Source organism: Equus przewalskii, chromosome 26 (assembly GCF_037783145.1).
Source record: "Equus przewalskii isolate Varuska chromosome 26, EquPr2, whole genome shotgun sequence".
Lineage (NCBI taxonomy): Eukaryota > Metazoa > Chordata > Mammalia > Perissodactyla > Equidae > Equus > Equus przewalskii.
Window position 1 is genome coordinate 17027613 of NC_091856.1, and position 18625 is coordinate 17046237.

Below are 18625 nucleotides of genomic sequence, written 5' to 3' on the forward strand. Positions count from 1 at the left end.
TAGACCTTTGAGTTCTGCCTTTTAGGGAAAAGTTTACCTCCGTCCTGATATTTCTCTCTGCTGGATAATTGTCCTTGACAAAGTCCTGAGCAGTTGATGAGCATGCCACCTGGTGCTCCCGATCCCCTTGCCTTCCCTCACCTTCAGAGTTTTTCAGGCCTTGAGCAAATTATGTTATTATTATTATTATTTTTTTAAAGATTTTATTTTTCCTTTTTCTCCCATAGCCCCCCGGTACATGGTTGTGTATTTTTAGCTGTGGGTCCTTCTAGTTGTGGCATGTGGGACGCTGCCTCAGCATGGCCTGATGCCTGGTGCCATGTCCACGACCAGGATTTGAACTGGCGAAACCCTGGGCCGCCAAAGCAGAGCGCACAAGCTTAACCACTTGGCCACGGGGCCGGCCCCAAATTATGCTATTTCATAAACCACAGAAACATTCTTTCCTGCCACCTTTTTTTTTCCTGCAGCTGGCACATATATGCCTTTTGTGTATCATTTCCCACTACGTCCCCTGATCCATTTTAATCTGGCCCATCTGAGTTTAGTATTTTAACCTACCTCTTAAATTGGACCCATTTTTTTCTTTATCATTGGCAAGTCAGATATATTTCCCACATCAGTATATCTTCATTCCTCATCTGCTTTCTTTGCTTTTGGGCCCAGAGTTTGTGCTGCTAACATACTTGTCACTTGTTATCACATAGTGAGAGAGATGAAGTCAGTAAAGTCTGGATTTGCCCAAAGAATCCATTGATTGGATCCACTCTCACTAGCTTCAACTTCCTGAGTAGGGTAATTCTACACAGGTGGTGTATATATATATATATATATATACACATATATATATACCCATCAGTTCAGCATCTCACCCTGACCCTCAATTTGCTTTGCTCCCACCTGGTTTCTTCTTTAGTGACTATTATCTTGTCTCTTAGGCCTGGCAGAGTGGCTGGTGTAGAGTAGGCCCTCGGTGATTATCTCTTAGTAATGTGGTTGAGCAACTAGCTTTGTGGATTGAGAAACATGTCCTAGATTTAAAAATTCTTTCCACGGGCCTTTTCCACTGCTGAAGGCAAGCATTGTTATGTTCATTCTGGAAAGGTGGTAGTCACAGCACCTAGAACTTGTCTCGGATATACAGATGATTTACTTGAGTTTGAGTTTTACTATAATGAAGCTATAAAATGTATTACAGTTAAATCCAAAGCTAGTCTAAGGACACATTTTAAGAAAACGTTAGCAACACAAACTCTATACTAAAGGGTGTGGAAATTGAGGAAGGAGGATGTGAGCAAAATTTTATAATGTTGCTATACGTGAACAAAGGGTGCTTATGACTAAAGTGTTTCAGTGAGTATAATAACCTTATTTAAACCATTATCCGCATATTGTGAGAGAGGAGGCATGGCAAAGTTACAAGGATAACAAAAGATGTTTATTGCAACAGTCTAACCCTAGCAGTAGAAATTGTGATATTTCTATTTGGTGGAATATTAAGTGCTTTTTGGAAAGAATTATGATGTCCATGTAGAAACACAGAGAAGGGTTTGAAATACTTTTGTATTTTATCATTTTAACATATTTAATTAAACTCCTAACTATAAACAAAATATGTTACATATGGGTAGGGACTGGATAGACTATGCAGAAATAATAGTTATTCTAGACTTATTTTATTTTATTTTATTTTGTGTATGGGTTACAAAACAAACTTGGTCTACTTTGATAATTTCCCTGGAATTGAAACTCTAGGTCTGTTCTCTTTTTCTAGTTCCCAAGACCAGAAAGGAGCTCTCTCCTTTAAGTAAGGGTCTTAGAGAGGAGGGGGAGTGGTGTGATTGGAAAGAGGGCAGGCCTTGGAAAGATGCTAGAGAGGAGGGAAAACTTTAAGGACGTTGACTTAAGGTTCTTGGAGACAGGGAAGGAAGACAGAAGGTAAGGGAACAGAGAAGAATGGGAGCTACAAACCATTAAGGACTAAGCCTCCTCGTAGCGTCATGTGGAGCTCTGAGGATTGACTGTCTCCGTGGTGCCAGGGAAAATCATGTGGGCCTTTAAACACAGCTACTGAGTCTTACATCGTTGTATTGGTCAGTCATATTACCTAAAGGAAGTATTTGTGAGTCAATTTAGGGTTCAACTATGTAAATGTGTTTATTTCTTTTTGTTATGAAGTTTAAGTTACACTAATAGGAAACTGATTATTTGAAAACAGGAATTGATGTTTTGGTGAATAACGCCAGTGCTATCAGCTTGACCAACACATTGGAGACACCTACGAAGAGAGTGGATTTGATGATGAATGTCAACACCAGAGGCACCTACCTTACGTAAGTTAGAGTTGTGGGAGAGAATGTTGCAATGATTCCTCATAGAATAGTTGTAAACAGATTTGAACTGGATTATCAATACAGTTTAAAATCTACTCAATACTTGTAAAGGCCTAAAAGTACTCCGAGGCAGCAGATAGTATTGTAAATAAATAGTTTATTCAGAGCTCCTTTTCTCTGTGACTCTAGGAAAGACTGAAGTATAGCTCAAGCATTTTCAAATGTTTGCATGAACAAATACATATATGCATACCAAGTCTTTCATAGTCTTCTTATTACTCAAGCCAGCAATAGTCTCTCCTTCCTCTACAGAACACTTGAATTTAAGTTATATAACTAACAGAAAGCTCATTTTGAATCACATTTTAATGTAACTGACAAAAGGCTAATTCTATCTTGAACAATATCAGGGGAAATATAGAATATAGAATGAAAGTGAAGGTAGTCCTGATCTGTTCTGGATTGATCAGATGGTTCCCTCTTTTGTTTAAGTGTCCATTTGTTTATTTATTTACCCTCGGGTTCTACCATTTTGCTTGTAGACATAAGGATAGATAGAACTTGCTTGTCTGCCTTAAATGTCTCTTATGTGTATCTGCCTTATATGTATAATAGAACAGGTGGTTAGGACCTTGGGCTTTGGAGCCAGACTCCTCTGAGTAGGATTCAAATCCTGCCCCCTATTCCTCATGACTTTCTATCTTGTGACCTTGTGCAAGTAACTTACCTCTTGCAGGTTCAGTGTCCTCATTTGTAAAATGGGGATAATAAAGAAGTATGTCATAGGATTGGTCATGAGGGTTAAATATAAACTTTGTTAACTTAGTCCTAAACTTTGCCCCCAGCTGTGTTTTGTTGGGTCTGCAAAACTTGGCCCTCACCATGTTAAAATTGTTTTTATTAGTTACCTACATTCAAAATTCCATCAGTTGCCTACATGAAAAAAATCATATTTACACAAAAATGCAGATTTCTGGATTTTCTTGAAGCATTGGAAAATCTGGCCACATAGAGACAGCATTCCTACATGGCTGAGTGGCACAGTATCAGTTGGCTCATGAGATGGGACATGAGCTCCATTGTCTTCTGAATGTGGAGGATAGGCTAACAAGTTGCCGTTCATTGTTCTTATGCTTTTGTTTTTCTTATATTAAAGAGGGAAGTAAAATATTTCTCATACCCATGTCTATCTGAAGTGGGAAAATGAGACTTATGCCAAGAGGGCCATATGTTCAACTGAAATGAGTGAGAGCTTACTTTATTGAATTTACTTCTGTAAACGCAATATGTAAGGTATATCGTAGTGAATCAAACCATGGTAAGAACTTTGGCAAGCATATAGAAAAGATTGTGGTGAAAAACTTAATGAGCTATAAAAGGACTAACATTTCAATAGGGTTTGTGTTTATTTTCAAATAAAATCAGCAATGTTGTATGTGATACAGTTATGTGTTACATGAAGAAATTATCTGAGCATCAAAATCTTTTATAGCTGGAAACTTTGTGAAAGAATTTTGATTAAATGTAAACACTCATTTAAACAGGTGTTTAAAAATATAAACCAACCAGGAATACTGTTGCTCACCATGTTGAATTAAGGCTCAGAAGGGCACAATATGTGAGAAAGGTGAATCATTTGTGGCAGTTTCTAATATAGGTGATGAAGCCACAGATATAAATATTCCATCCACCTAGTTATGTTTATTTATGGTGTCAGGAGAATTTTGGTGTGATTAAAAAATTTTTAGACTGGGTACCCGTAATATGAGCATTAGGAAGTGACTTGTTAAGTGTTCAGAAATGTCTTAGGAGGGTTAATATAGATTTGTCAAAATTAGTAATCATAGCTATAGACAGTGCTGCTGTGATGGTCATTGTTAACGTTAAGCTTATGAAAATCTACACTAATGTGGAAATGTTTCACTGAGGTACGTAAATTCAGTTTGTTTATTGTATTGTTCACTAGGAAGTGCTCTTGCTAAAAAGTTAAAAATGGCTTATGTTATGAATTCTCAGAACTAAATACACTTCCGTGGGTTGAACCACAGACAGTTCAGTGCTTTCCTCATGTTGAATACACACGTGATTGTCTGCTCTGTGACAAGACTGTGTGGCTGTAGCGTATTGTTGATGATAGTTTGTTTTTAATTTGAAAGAAATCAGCTCTTTTTGCCACCCAAGAGAAAATTTTCAGCTGTTCCCAAACAAAGATTGCATCAAAGACTTGGCTTTTTTAGCTGACATTATCACTTATGTAAACGCAAATGTATGATTCTCATTGTTCGTTCCTTGTGAAATTATGTCTTTGGAAAATCCACTTGCAAGAACAATCTGGCCCCTTTCCTATGCTGAGGTCATTTTCCAAAAATGAAAATGATGGCCTAAACTACATTACTACAATTGTAGATTTGAAGGGTTTTTTTTTTTCCTTTTTCTCCCCAAAGCCCCCCGGTACATAGTTGCATATTCTTCTTCGTTGTGGGTCCTTCTAGTTGTGGCATGTGGGAGGCTGCCTCAGCGTGGTTTGATGAGTGGTGCCATGTCCGCGCCCAGGATTCGAACCGATGAAACACTGGGCCGCATGCAGCGGAGCGCACAAACTTAACCACTCAGCCACAGGGCCAGCCCCTACAATTGTAGATTTGAAGATTCAGTTCAAAACAAAACAAAAAATCCTAATTTCAAACTATAAGCAAATGAACTAACCGTGTTCAATTACCTTTCTCATTGAAATTATTTGTGTAGTTGAAGAACTGACAATGGAATATATAAGCTGTAGGTCTCTAAACTGAATATGAGCACATTGGAATAAGAAATCTACAGATATCTCAGGAATAGATACCCTAAAGTAAAAACCCCTTTTTTAAGCAAAGATTCTATTCACTGTTTAAAGTTCTTACATTTATGAACAGCTATTTTTAAGGTAAAACTAACTATTGTTCCCAGTTAAAGGCATATTGCATTGCCAAATGAAAGACCTGACATTGACCTTTGGACCAAAGAGAATGTTCAGGTTTTTAGCCCTCTTTGAAGGGTATAAGTTATAACAGAGAAGTTCATAATGAAACATTTCCATTTTAATTTTTGTCTTGTGTTTTATTTAGTGACACTCATTTCTTCATGGAAAATAAATATAGATTGTTTTCTCAGGGAAGCCTGGGGAGCATCCTCAGGGAGAGAGTGGGGGTGAGGCCCAGAGAACTGACCTCTTTGGAGGTTTCAGCAAGGAACTGGAGCTGTCTCCTCGTCCCTGGCACCCAGGGGCCTGTGGCCTGTGCCTTGTGTTTTAATTGTTTAGCAAAACAGGGTTGGAAGGCAGAGGGGAGGTAGAAGGCAGACCCTTAATTTGTATTTTTAAGTTTTAATTAAATACATAATCTCCAGTATTGTATGTGTTTGTATCATGTTAAATGCTTATAGAAATTCAGTAATAAGGTTCGATTATATTTCTGAACAGTTGATTTTTCTCATACCCCGTTTGCTTTATTTACTCAACTGCCCTACAGGCCTTTGAGCTCGCAACCCTGAGTAAGTAAAATAATTCATGTAAAAGTAGTAAGTGCAAGGCCTTGCACACAGTACGTTTTCGATAAACTTAACTATGTCTTTAAACTGAATGTGTTAGCCTCTAAGCGTGGTGCTAAGAGTTTTCGGTATAGTATATAAGATAAGGCATGTGCTGTGAAAATGCACCTAATGTAAGATTAGTCCCTGTCGAGGGTCAGGGGAGCGAAGTGCAGGTAGAAAGGTTTGTCTGATAGATCAAAGGAGAAGTCATGTTTATAATGTCAATGAGAGGAGCTCTTTCGAGTGTAAAATATCGTTTTATTGCCTGAAATAGATTTGGTTTGTTTCTTATTGATGCTTTGAGGTGCACCTTCACTATTTTAATGAATATGAGCGGTAATATGTGCACCTCCCCCCCTCACCCTCATAAAAGTGAAGCATCTTTGGAAAGGAACAGCAGTATGTACAAAATCCCTTTAGTGATGTTGATTGTATTTGGTTCGTAAACTTGAAAAGGTGTTGCAGGTGATAACAAGAATGTTGTACATTTGGTAATCAGAAAACTGACTTGAAAGAAGAATGGACTAGTTTAAAGTCCGAGAAGTTATTGAATGAGAAATAAAACTTAAAGCTATAAAATTATTATGCTACAATATGTTATAGCTTAATAATTAAAATTTTAAAATATTAGACTTGAGTCTTTTGTAAAATAATTTGCATACCCTTATGAAGAGTTTTTTTTTTTAAACTAAATATTGCTCTCAAAGACATATTGCATTGCATTTTGGTGCAAATTAAATTTGGGAATGGATTGGGAGTTATATTATTAAATTGCAGTTCCAATGCAGTAGGAATACCACACCTACTAAGAAGAAATTAGTCAGCATATGTCATACTAATAATAGCAGTTGTTTATTTCATGTTTAGTATCTGCACTGTTGTATCTCATATATATCCTCTCATTTTAATCCCTTGGTCAGTCCTAGATGGTAGCAGGTATTACCAACATTTACAAGTGAGAAAATTGAGAATTAGAAGACTATATGTTTTGCCCAAGATCACACAATGAAGGGGCAGAAAGAAGATTTGAACCCAGGTCTGACTTGAACACCCATGTTCTTTACCACACTGCTGGCTTTGCTGGCCGACAAGTACATTAACTGTTACTGAAAGTTGTGTGTGTGTCGGGGAGGGAGAATTTGGAAGGATATAGTTGAGTTGGATTTAAGGCTAATGTGCCAAGGATTTGGTTATTTTCTTCAAGCAGATCGTGTTGTCAGGCCATTAAGCAAAGCTTCAAAGGATGAAAATTAGTTGTTCTTCTTAGCTTCATTCTAGAAAAGTAAAAACAAACAAATGAAAGTACCCTTCAGATTACTGAGCAAGTTCCCTTGCTCTATAGCAGTGGTTTAAAATGTAAGTGAGGAAGGTGTTAGAAAGCTATTGACTTGTGTTTTCTTTTGCTTTCAGATCTAAAGCATGTATTCCTTATCTGAAAAAGAGTAAAATCGCTCATATCCTCAATCTCAGCCCACCACTGAACCTCAACCCACTGTGGTTCAAACAGCACTGTGGTAGGTGGGAGAATAAGGGGATGGTTTGTTTGGTTAATTTGTTTTGTATTAAATCAGTATATCTATGATAGAATCATAATTTGTCCATAGTATTCAACATTAAATTTTCTATGCAGAATTGGTAGCATTTTGGAAAGCAGATTCTTAATCTTTTGTCTGTAATCTAAAAAATTGAGGTATAATTTACACTCAATAAAATGCACAGATCTGAATGATTCTTTGATGATAAGTTTTGACAAATGTATACACTTGGATAACCAACCTGCCAATCAAGATAGGGATTTCCATCATCCCAGAATGCTCCTTCAAGTCCCAATTGGTGTGTTTTATTGTACGTTAACTTATTGTTCAATGAAGTTGGTTAAAAACTATCCATGAAATGCTTCACATTTCACAGCAAACTAATGACTTAAGGGGAGTGTGCTAAATAACTAGATTTATGTGTGGGTGCCTCCTTTAAGATGGTTGTGTGGGAAGTATGCTAAGTGACAAGGTTTACATATGGGTGTCTCCGTTAAAATAGTTGTATCAGATACTTAGCCCTTATTGCTACATCATTCACTAAAATTTGCACAGGCAGTTGGAGTAGAAACCCACGGTGCAAAACTGAAAGAAGTACTGTTTTAATTGAGTAGGTTAAACAAGTGTGTAACCTTTTGTTGTGGTTTTACTAGCAGTAGTTTCCCTTGAATGATCACTTTCATCCTTTAAAAAGAAAAAAAAAAACAAATAACATCCCTATATTGAGAAAAATGAAAGTTTATCTTTTCTTTTAATAAAATATTAGAATGGAAATATATAAAACTAGTTCATTCCTGTTCAGCTACTTCCATAAAAATAGTTCTTTTGAAAACAGTACATTTTTAAAATTATATTTTGTATATTTTATATTCTTAGAGAATTCTGAAAAAATGTATCAGGGAAGAAATAGTAATAGAAGGAAATTGGTTATTTATGCCCACAAATTAGTTTGTTTCTTAATTAAATACTATTCTTTGTGGTTTCCTTCAGCTTATACCATTGCTAAGTATGGTATGTCTATGTGTGTGCTTGGAATGGCAGAAGAATTCAAAGGTGAAATTGCAGTCAATGCATTATGGCCTAAAACAGGTATGTACTTAAAAAACATCCATTTATTGGATTCTCATTGATTGCCCTTGACACTCGTGCGATGTGTCTTGGGTGGGTGTAGTGGTGGGAGTGAGTAGACTATCAATGGTAACCCCATTCTGTCTGCTGGAAAGCAAGTTAAACTTTTTGTTGTACAGATAAGGCCCTTTTCAATCATCTTCTAGCTTTGACTTGGACTACAGGACTGACTCTTCAGCCAATTGCTATACTAGAAACATCGAATACCGGAACACCTGAGTCTCATTAAAGCCAACTGTGCTTCCCTAACTTTTTCTCCATTCTCGTCCTTGGTACCTCACTAAATTCTGCAGGTTCTCATGCTTTGGTTTTCTCTTCACATATCCCAATGAATTCTTGTTTACTTTCTTATATTCTTGTTACCTTTGTCTCTTTCCTTTATGAAAAGCTGACTTATCTGTACTTTCACGTGGCTTCTTCTGAGTTCACAGAGAGCCTAGACCCCCCCTTACAGGAGAACCTGCATGTGGCTGGGCTTTGTATGCAGCTTTAGAGTAAACGTATGACAGAAGCTGCTGGCTTGCAGGTTAGGGAATATGCTGTATAAAAATGAGGGAGACCCATCCAAAATGACAGAAAGGGGGGCCGGCCCGGTGGCACAGCGGTTAAGCTTGCACGTTTCACTCCAGTGGCCTGGGGTTCGCCGTTTGGCATCCCAGGTGTAGACCTACACACCACTTGTCAAGCTTTGCTTATATCCCACATATAGAATAGAGGAAGATGGGCATGGATATTAGCTGAGGGCCAGTCTTCCTCAGCAAAAAAGAGGAGGATTAGTGGCAGATATTAGCTCAGGGCTAATTCTCAAAAAAAAAAAAGACAGAAAGGGAAAGCCTTTTTGTGGGTTCTTATTCTCCACTTATATATCATAGTAGCTTAAAGGAGGAAAAAGAAAAGACAATTTATTTTGTTACACATTTTTCCATATATTTAATAGATAATGCCTGTGAAAACATTAACTTCTTTCATCTTAAATCTAAATGGCAATCCTATTCCAGAAAAGTATGTTTAATCCTAAAGTGATTGTGTGGTGGGAACCACTTTTTCATTTCACTTTTTAAAAATTTAACAGGACCTTCATTACACTAACATCAACATTTAAACATTCAAATTAGTGTGGCCATTTTTCCAAGGAAACTCCTTAGGAGTCAATACTGGTGTTTCTGCTCCTGAGACATGGTGGGCCTGCACGTGGTGGTCACTCATATTTACTGAATGAATGGGATTTTTGGATTCCTTTTGAAAGTATCTTCATGTTCTTCAGTACATTCCTTGAAACTTACGGATGGCCACTTGGACTATTTTCCACTTATTTGAGGGTTAGAGGGAAAGGTTTCTGGGAAGGTGCCTGTTAGAACTCATGTCCTTGCCATCTTCCCTTTCCAGCTACCTGCACGCTCCCCTGAGTGGAACAGCTGTTGGGCTGGCAGGCAGGCAGGACTTGGAAGGAATTAGCACGGCATTGATTCTATAAGAGAAGTAACTGAGACACTTGTAAAGGACTTTGTTCCCCTCTGGTCTGGAGGACAGAATGGGACCAGTAGAGAGCACTGGAGAAAGAATAAATCCTCAGAAGTTCCTGGAGAGAGCTTGACCCATGGAGATCTGAGGAGCTCAACAAGAGGGATTCAAAAGGTGCAGTAAGGGGCCAGCCCCACGGCCGAGTAGTTAAGATCATGTGCTCTGCTTCGGCGGCCCGGGGTTTCGCTGGTTTGGATCCTAGGTGCGGACGTGGCACCGTTCATCACGCCATGCTGAGGTGGCATCCCACGTAGCAGAGCCAGAAGGACCTACAACTAGAATATACAACTATGTACTGGGGGCTTTGGAGAGAAGAATTGAAAAAAAGATTGGCGACAATTGTTAGCTCAGGTGCCAGTCTTTAAAAACAAAAACAAAAACAAAAAAAACACACAAAAGGTGCAATAAGTATTTCCTACCCTTGAGGCTGGGACAGTGAGGAAACCAGGCGGACTTCTTCTTAGGCCCCCAAATGGATTCAACAACTGGGACATCTGATGTGTTACCTGCTCATGGGGCAGAGACTGCTGCACTTGCCACTGCGGGCAAGCTTGCCATCGTTTAAATTACCTAAGGGTGAGTAGAGCAATGAGGAGACAAAGAAAAAGTGTGGTGCAGCTAAGGGGATCTGGGATCCAAACACAGAAGGAATAAACAAAGCACCCAGAGAAACAGCTTTCAGAGAAATACAACTGCTAAAGAAAACAGGAGATACCTTGATTACATAAATACAACAGCTACTTAAGAGATTGAATTGTGGCATTAAAAATGCTTTCTGGAACTACACAAAGATCGTGTTTTGAATTAAAAAATATATAGTAGTTGAATTGAAGAATTGGATGGTCGCTGTGAACAAGTGAATAAGTAACTTGCAAGTTCAAGTGTAAGAAATATCTTAAAACACAGAGCAAAAATACCCTGAAGAGAGAAAAAAGAGACTTAGGGGACTTCACATGCAAATATCAGGAGGCCCAGAAGGAGGATAAAAGCACAAATGGGGAGAAACAATAGTTGAACTAAACATAGGAAACAATTCCCTTGCGCTGAAGAAAGACTTCAGTGTGTAGATTAAAGGGTTTACCAAGTTTGAGGTCAAATTTATGAGGGAAAAAAGACACCTGGGAGAATCTCAGAATTTCTAGGATAAGAAGAAAACCTTACCTCCTTTCTGGCAGAATACATGTTACTTACAAAGGAAAAAGAACCAGATTGCAGACCCTTTGTCATCAACACCAGAAACTAGAAGACAGTGGGATAATATCTATAGATTACTGATAGGAGGGGACCCAGTCAAGATGACATTTACTGACAGGATGAAAGGAAGATGAGGGGACATGCAAGGATATCACATTTGAGAAAAATTTTCTAGAAGGGCTCTGAATGAAATAGCAGGTCAATCAGAGCAGAGACTTCCAAGAAAAAGGGAAATGAAGAGAGGAAATAATGTCAAGGAAATAACCATGTGATATAGAAGGTTAACTGTAAATGGGTTATGGTTGAGTGACTGGGAACATGAAATATAGGTACCAAATAAGAACTGGGAATATGAAATGTAGGTACCAAATAAGAACTGGGAATATGAAATGTAGGTACCAAATAAGAACTGGGAATATGAAATGTAGGTACCAAATAAGAACTGGGAATATGAAATGTAGGTACCAAATAAGGACCTTGTAGAGGAGACTTCAGATTTGTCTCTGGCCAAAAGCACTGAACTCTCTTTGTAAAACCTATGAGTTGGGGAAGGGAGAAATAAGCAAGTGATTGAATTCTAAAGGGCTCGTATGAGCAAGGGAAGATAGAGGAAGGAAAAGTATTCTAACAGTCTCATCTTGGGGCAGCCACAATTCTAGATGGTATGTTTTTTAAAAATTATATTTTCTGTTTGGTGATAGGGTATAGAAATGCTTTTGGATATTAAAATTATTGATAACTACCTTTCTAAACTTACTCTAATAATTTATCTGTAGATTCTTTTGGATTTTCTATGTAGGTAACCATATCAATAATAACATGTATTTCTTCTTTCCAATAATTTTGCCCTTGGTTTCTTTTTTTCTTGCTTTACTCTGCTCACCCTCTCCTCTCTCCTTCTTCTTCCCCTCCACCAGTAGATTTCTCTTGATTTTTTTGAGAGCCCAGCAAGGCTTTAAAAAACGTTTGTTATCTGTTTATAGTTTTATTGTAATTAGGCAACTCTTTAGAGTTTCTAATTCATCATATTTCCAGAAGCAGACTAGTCCTATCCATTTTTAATTTAAATATATTACTAGGTATTTATATATTTTTTATTGTGTTCAGTATCTTTTCCAGTATATTTTCTACTTTATTATCAAAGTATGTATAAAAACTATACACCTTTATCTTTTATAAATGTACTAGCAAACTGACTCTTACTAATACTAAAAAGTTTTCATCAGATTCTCTTAGATTTTTCAGATTGAATGTCTTATCACAAAAAATGATAATTATGTCTCTGCTCTTTTGGTGTATGTTAAATTCCTTATCCATCCATTTCTTACTAAATGAGTGAATACTTTTAGAACAATGTTGAATGGTAATAATAGCAGGGCAATAATGGAATGCTTTTGTTTCATCATTAAATATATGCAGTTTCTTCCCTGTTTGTTTGTTTACTTTAATTCTTGCATTCCTTCTGCTATGTTATGCTGCGTTGGTATTAAATGTGGTAGTAACGCACCAAGGGCTTGCTTGATTTGCTGGAAATGTTTCTATCCGCTAAGTGGATTTGGCAAGCTGGAAACTTTCATAGTGAACTAGCATAAAATCTATGTGTAAGCTCTCTTAACGCTTATTAAAGTTGCACATTACTTTTTCATCATATCTCAAACTTGGAATTATTGGAGAATTAAAAAGAAGAAATAAAACGCATTGTTCCTGCCCTTTGTGGTTTAAAAATTTTGTTTGGCGAAAGAAATCATATAAATATAATGTAATCAGAGAAGTAGTCTACCTTTGTACTCTTCAGATATGTGTACTTTGTTTTTTTTTAAAGATTGGCACCTGAGCTTACAACTGTTGCTAATTTTTTTTTTTCTCCCCAAATCCCCACCCCTGTACATTGTTGCATAGTTTTTTCATTTGTGGGTCCTTCTAGTTATGACATGTGGGACGCCACCTCAGCATGGCCTGACAAGCAGTGCCATGTCCGTGCCCAGGATCCGAACCTGTGAAACCCTGGGCTGCCGAAGCAGAGTGCGTGAACTTAACCACTGGGCCACAGGGCCAGCCCCAGATATGTGTACCTTGATTCTAAAGTCTAAATAGATTTCCCAGATTAACTCAGTCTGCATCTTTTCTTTTGTGAGAGCCTTTGGGCATTTGTACTCTCAGAATCACAGTTTTTCTTTTAAATTAACACATTTAATCTGTCCTCCAGATTGTCAGGTAAGCCTGCGGTCTAATTAGGGTAAAGGGATGATAGAACAGATTGTTCTTAAACATCCAAACGCCGTTAGTATTTGAAGTCATCCAGTTTCTATATTGCTCACCTTGTTCTTAGTTGTGTGAGCTGCGGTAGCTCTCTGTGCCCAGTGTCCCCTTGTATAAAATTGGGAATTATAGTCAGTAATCTCTAAGGCCCTTTATTTTCGAACATTGAATTATGGAAATTTTCACACATACGTACGAGCACGTGCACAGTAGAATAGTACACCGTGTACTATTCAGCTTCCGCCGTTTTCCACACATGGCCAGTCTTGTTTTGCCAGCCAACATGCCTCCGTCTCCTTTCATCCTCATCTGTACCCACCCTGGATTGTTTTAAAGCAAATCCAAGTCATCTATCCTTTCATCTGTATATACTTCAGTGAGTATCTTTAAAATATAAGGCTCTTAAAAAAAATGAAATCCTTATCATAGCAAGAAATCATTAACAAAATACCTCTATATCATCAAATATCCAGTCAGTGTTCCGGTTTCCTCAAGTGCCTTTAAACGTTCTCTTTGCACTCGGTTTATTCAAATCAGGATCTAAACAAGTTCCACACATTACATTTGTGTGATATGTCTCTTAAATGTTTTAATCTGTAGTAGTTACGCTGTTAATTTTTTTTCCTTGCCACTGATTCCTTGAAACACCAGGTCATTTATCTTATAGAATGTCTGGCATTCTGGATTTTCCTGATTCTCCCCATTGTGTCATGTAACGTATTCTTGTATCCTCAAAGGACCTTTCCATTGTTTGTTTCCATTCTTCTTCCCTCTGGCATCCTTTCCTTTAGTCACCCGTCACTCAGCAGTTATCTGTTGGACAGTTACCACGTGGCGATCATTGTGCGGGGTACTGGGGATACCTCTCTGGCCTTTTCATCTAGTAGATCTGGGAGTGGGCTGTTAAAAGCACATTTAATCCAGCACTTTTACAAGATATTATAGCCCCATAATTCTGGAACTGAACTGCCACACACAGCAATGTGAAACGTACCCAGAGTTCTGCTTAGGAACAAAGGAGGGATTTCTTTTCATCTTTGCTTCCCAGCCGCTGTGTATTGGGTGAAGGGATTTCCTTAGCTCCAAGCAGTAGTGAAAGGTCCAGTGGCCTGTGATGTTGAAGCTGGGGAAACAAGCGGCTGTGGTGAGAGTTTCTGGAACACGAGGCATGTTGCTAGTGTAACTCTTAGGAAAACTTTTCTGTTGGAGCCGGCTCTCCAGTCTCCCATCTTTCTTTTCGTCTAAGGACTCCAGGAGTCAAGTTTTAGAAATTCCTTTCTTCTGCAATTTGACCGAGATTCCTTTCTCCCTGGCCCGTGTGGGATCAGAACCGTGTTTTATTGCTTCTTCATTTTCCTTATGTTTCTGTAACAGGCACAATTTTTTTAAGACTTTCTGGAAAGTGGTATTTTTTGCAGTGGTGCAAAAGATGAGAGTGAAAAAGATGCTTCGACAATGTTTTTCAAACTGCATGTGGAGACTTATTGGTGAAATCAATTTAGTGATGCATGAAATCAATTTCGTGGTTTATGAAATTGATTTAGGAGATAGCAGCCAGAATTTTATTTTATTTCTAATGGAATAAAATAGAAAATATTAGAGAACATTGCACATAATAGAAGTCAGTATTGTTTCATAAACTTTTTTTTTAATTTTATTTTTCCTTTTTCTCCCAAAGCCCCCTGCTACATAGTTGTGTATTTCTTTTTAGTTGTGGGTCCTTCTAGTTGTGGCATGTGGGACGCTGCTTCAGCATGGCTTGATGAGCAGTGCCACGTCTGCGCCCAGGATCCGAACCGGCGAAACCCTGGGCCGCCGAAGCAGAGCATACGAACTTAACCACTCGGCCTTGGGGCCGGTCCCTATAAACTTTTGTTTTGTATATAAACATCACATATAAATTGAATGTATATATGTATATGTTTGTGAGTGTGTGTATGTACATATTATGTATTCTTAGCCACGTGGTAAAAAGTGTTACTAATTGTGGACGATAGTCAAAAAATATAAATCTCACACTTTACTGTGCCTCTCTTTTTCTTTTTTTTAATTTAATTATTTTATTGAGGTCATGTTGGTTTATAACATTGTATAATTTCAGGTGTACATTATTACATTCTTATATATTCATTTCTGTGTAGACTGCGTCATGCTCACCATCAATAATCTAGTTTTTTTCTGTCACCATACTTATGCACCCCTTTACCCCTTTTGCTTTCCCCTTTACCCCCTTCCCCTCTGGAAATCACTAATCTGTTCTCTTTGTCCATGTGTTTGTTTATCTTCCACATATGACTGAAATCACACAGTGTTTCTTTGTCTGTCTGGCTTATTTCACTTAGTCTAATACCCTTAAGGTCCATCCATGTTGTTGCAAATGGGATGATTGTATCCTTTTTTATGGCTGAGTAGTATTCCATTGTATATATATACCACCTCTTCTTTATCCAATCATCAGTTGATGGGTACTTGGGTTGCTTCCATGTCTTGGCTGTTGTGAATAATGCCACAGCGAACATAGGGATACATAAATCTCTTTGAATTGTTGATTTCATGTTCTTTGGACAAATACACAGTAGTGGGATAGCTGGATCGTATGGTATTTCTATTTTTAATTTTTTGAGAAATATCCTTACTGTTTTCCATAGTGGCTGCACCAGTTTGCCTTCCAACCAGCAGTGTATGAGAGTTCTCTTTTCTCCACATCCTCTCCAACACTGTTTGTTTCTTGTCTTCTTAATTATAGCCGTTCTGGGGCGGGGGTGGGGGGGGGGGTGTGTGAGGTGATATCTCATTGTAGTTTTGATTTGCATTTCCTTAATAGTTAGTGACGCTGAACATCTTTTCATGTGCCTAATGGCCATCTTCTTTGGAAAAATGTCTGTTCATATCCTCTGCCCATTTTTTGATTGGGTTGTTCATTTTGTTGTTGTTGAGCTGTGTGAGTTCTTTATATATTTTGTGAGTTAACCACTTGTCAGATATATGATTTGCAGATGTTTTCTCCCAGTTGGTGGATTGTCTTTTCATTCGGTTGATTGTTTCCTTTGCCATGCAGAAGCTTTTTAGTTTGATGTAGTCTCATTTATATATCTTACCAGATGGGGACTGACCATTGGATTTAGTAGTCTGTACATCTCCTTCACATCACGTATAACATGTGCAATTAATTTATTAATTTTATAATTATAGTTTAATGTCTTTCTTGCAGGAATGAAAGCTTCTTGATGTTAGAGACAGTATTTTGTTCATTTTATTGTAGTCATTGTGGACACTCAATAAATATTTGATGAAGGAATGAACATGCTATATGATTAACTTCTGCCTAGTCCAAGAATAGACATTCTGAACAAAGCTTATATAAGAAAAGAGGAGGGGCTGGCCTGGTGGCGTAGTAAAGTTTGCATGTTCTGCTTCAGCGGCCCAGGGTTTGCCGGTTTGGTTCCTGGGTATGGACCTACGCACCGCTTGGCGAGCCATGCTGTGGCAGGCGTCCCACATATAAAATAGAGGAAGATGGGCACGGATGTTAGCTTAGGGCCAGTCTTCCTCAGCAAAAAGAGGAGGATTGGCATCAGATGTTAGCTCAGGGCTAATCTTCCTCAAAAAAAAAAAAGAGAGAGAGCATTGAATGACAGGGAATATGGAGGACATTATTATCAGGATCAGTGGGAGTAATCAGCTCAGTGCTTGGATCTTTGCTTTAGCTTTGAGATGTTCATTTTAGAAGCTTTACTAGACATCTTGGAATGGAACCATTGATATCATTTGGATCCTAGACTTGATGGCACAGTAAATAGAATTGACAGTCATGCTCCTTGTGATACATGGCTTGATGAATTATGAACGGAATACTTTTGAAACATAGCAGGAGGGCCGTGTAGCTCAGATTAAATGTCAGGAAAAGAGGTTTTCTAATGGAACAATTGAAATGAAATCTCAAGGAGATGTTGGAATTAGCAAGGAGAACTGGGCAAGGCATTCCTGGCAGAGGGAACAGCAAAGGCTGCAGCATGGGAAGATACTATGTGTTTGGTGGAACTACAAGGAGTTTGTTACGGTGTGTGCATGATACTGTGTGTGCTTTTTATTTCTCACTGAAGTTGAGAAACTGCAAGTAGTTCAGGCTGACCGGAATGCTGAGTGGATGTGAGGCTGTGGGGGAGATGGATGAGCTGAGCCCCAGGTCTTGATCGCCAAGTCTCGGAGCTTGAATGTTAACGTATATTCAGGAGAGAGAGCCACTTGAGAATTTTAGGAGCAGGAGAACAATAATAAACCGAGTGAAAATAGGAGCTGTCGAGTGATATAACCATATGATGAGGTTTAGGAACTAATTTGGCATCTGAATATAAGATGGCTTGTAAGATTGTGGAGAGAGGAGGCAGGAAAGCTAGCTAGAATATTGCATTATTCCTGATTGAAGCGATGAAAACAGATCTGAGAGGGTGTCCAGGCTCCCGGGTGTTTGTGAGGCCTCTATTTAAAAGACACGTTTCCTCTTCCTAGACTGTGTAGAGTGGCGCTCTCTTTATACTTGTTGGAACCAGAAGTAATCTCCCAATATTATTGCCCTTCAATGCAAAGGAGATTTATTGCACTTAACAGAATGGATACGGTGTAACATATGTTATCCACAATGAAAGCAGAGTCCTGGTCCACTGTTTGTCCTCTCTGGCTTGGTGTTCCTTCTCGCCACCAGCTGTATTACCCCTCCTGGGTCTAGAACTCTCACCGCACTGAATTCAACACATCCAGAGAAGGGATCAGAGAGCGAGCCTTTAGTAGTTTCACAACATGAGGATCTCAGGCCCCCAACTCGGTCACCTTAAGAATAATTTTTTTCTTTTTAGTTTCTGCTGAAGTGGAAGCAGGGGAGGGGAGTAGGGATGAGCGCTGCTATTCAAAATGCCTGCTGCCTCTTACCTCTTGACTGGTCAGAACAAGTGTGGCAGAGGAGGAGAGTCCACTCTTGGATAGATTTCGTGTGAGCTGGGGTGAGGAGTCTGGGAATGGCAGCTGCTAATCCTGGTAATGGCAGCACAGAGGAAGATCACAGAAGTTTCACAGAACAGCTGCAGTCCTCTG

General features: G+C 38.5%; 1 protein-coding gene across 1 annotated transcript in view; it reads left to right on the forward strand.

Moving 5' to 3' along the window:
* HSDL2 (hydroxysteroid dehydrogenase like 2) overlaps nucleotides 1–18625 on the forward strand; it is a 65169-nt gene that overhangs the window by 14569 nt on the left and 31975 nt on the right. The window contains exons 4-6 of the mRNA XM_008513263.2: nucleotides 2219–2333; nucleotides 7311–7414; nucleotides 8426–8524. Of these exons, the coding sequence (XP_008511485.2) occupies nucleotides 2219–2333; nucleotides 7311–7414; nucleotides 8426–8524 (318 nt within the window). The remainder of the gene's footprint in view (nucleotides 1–2218; nucleotides 2334–7310; nucleotides 7415–8425; nucleotides 8525–18625) is intronic.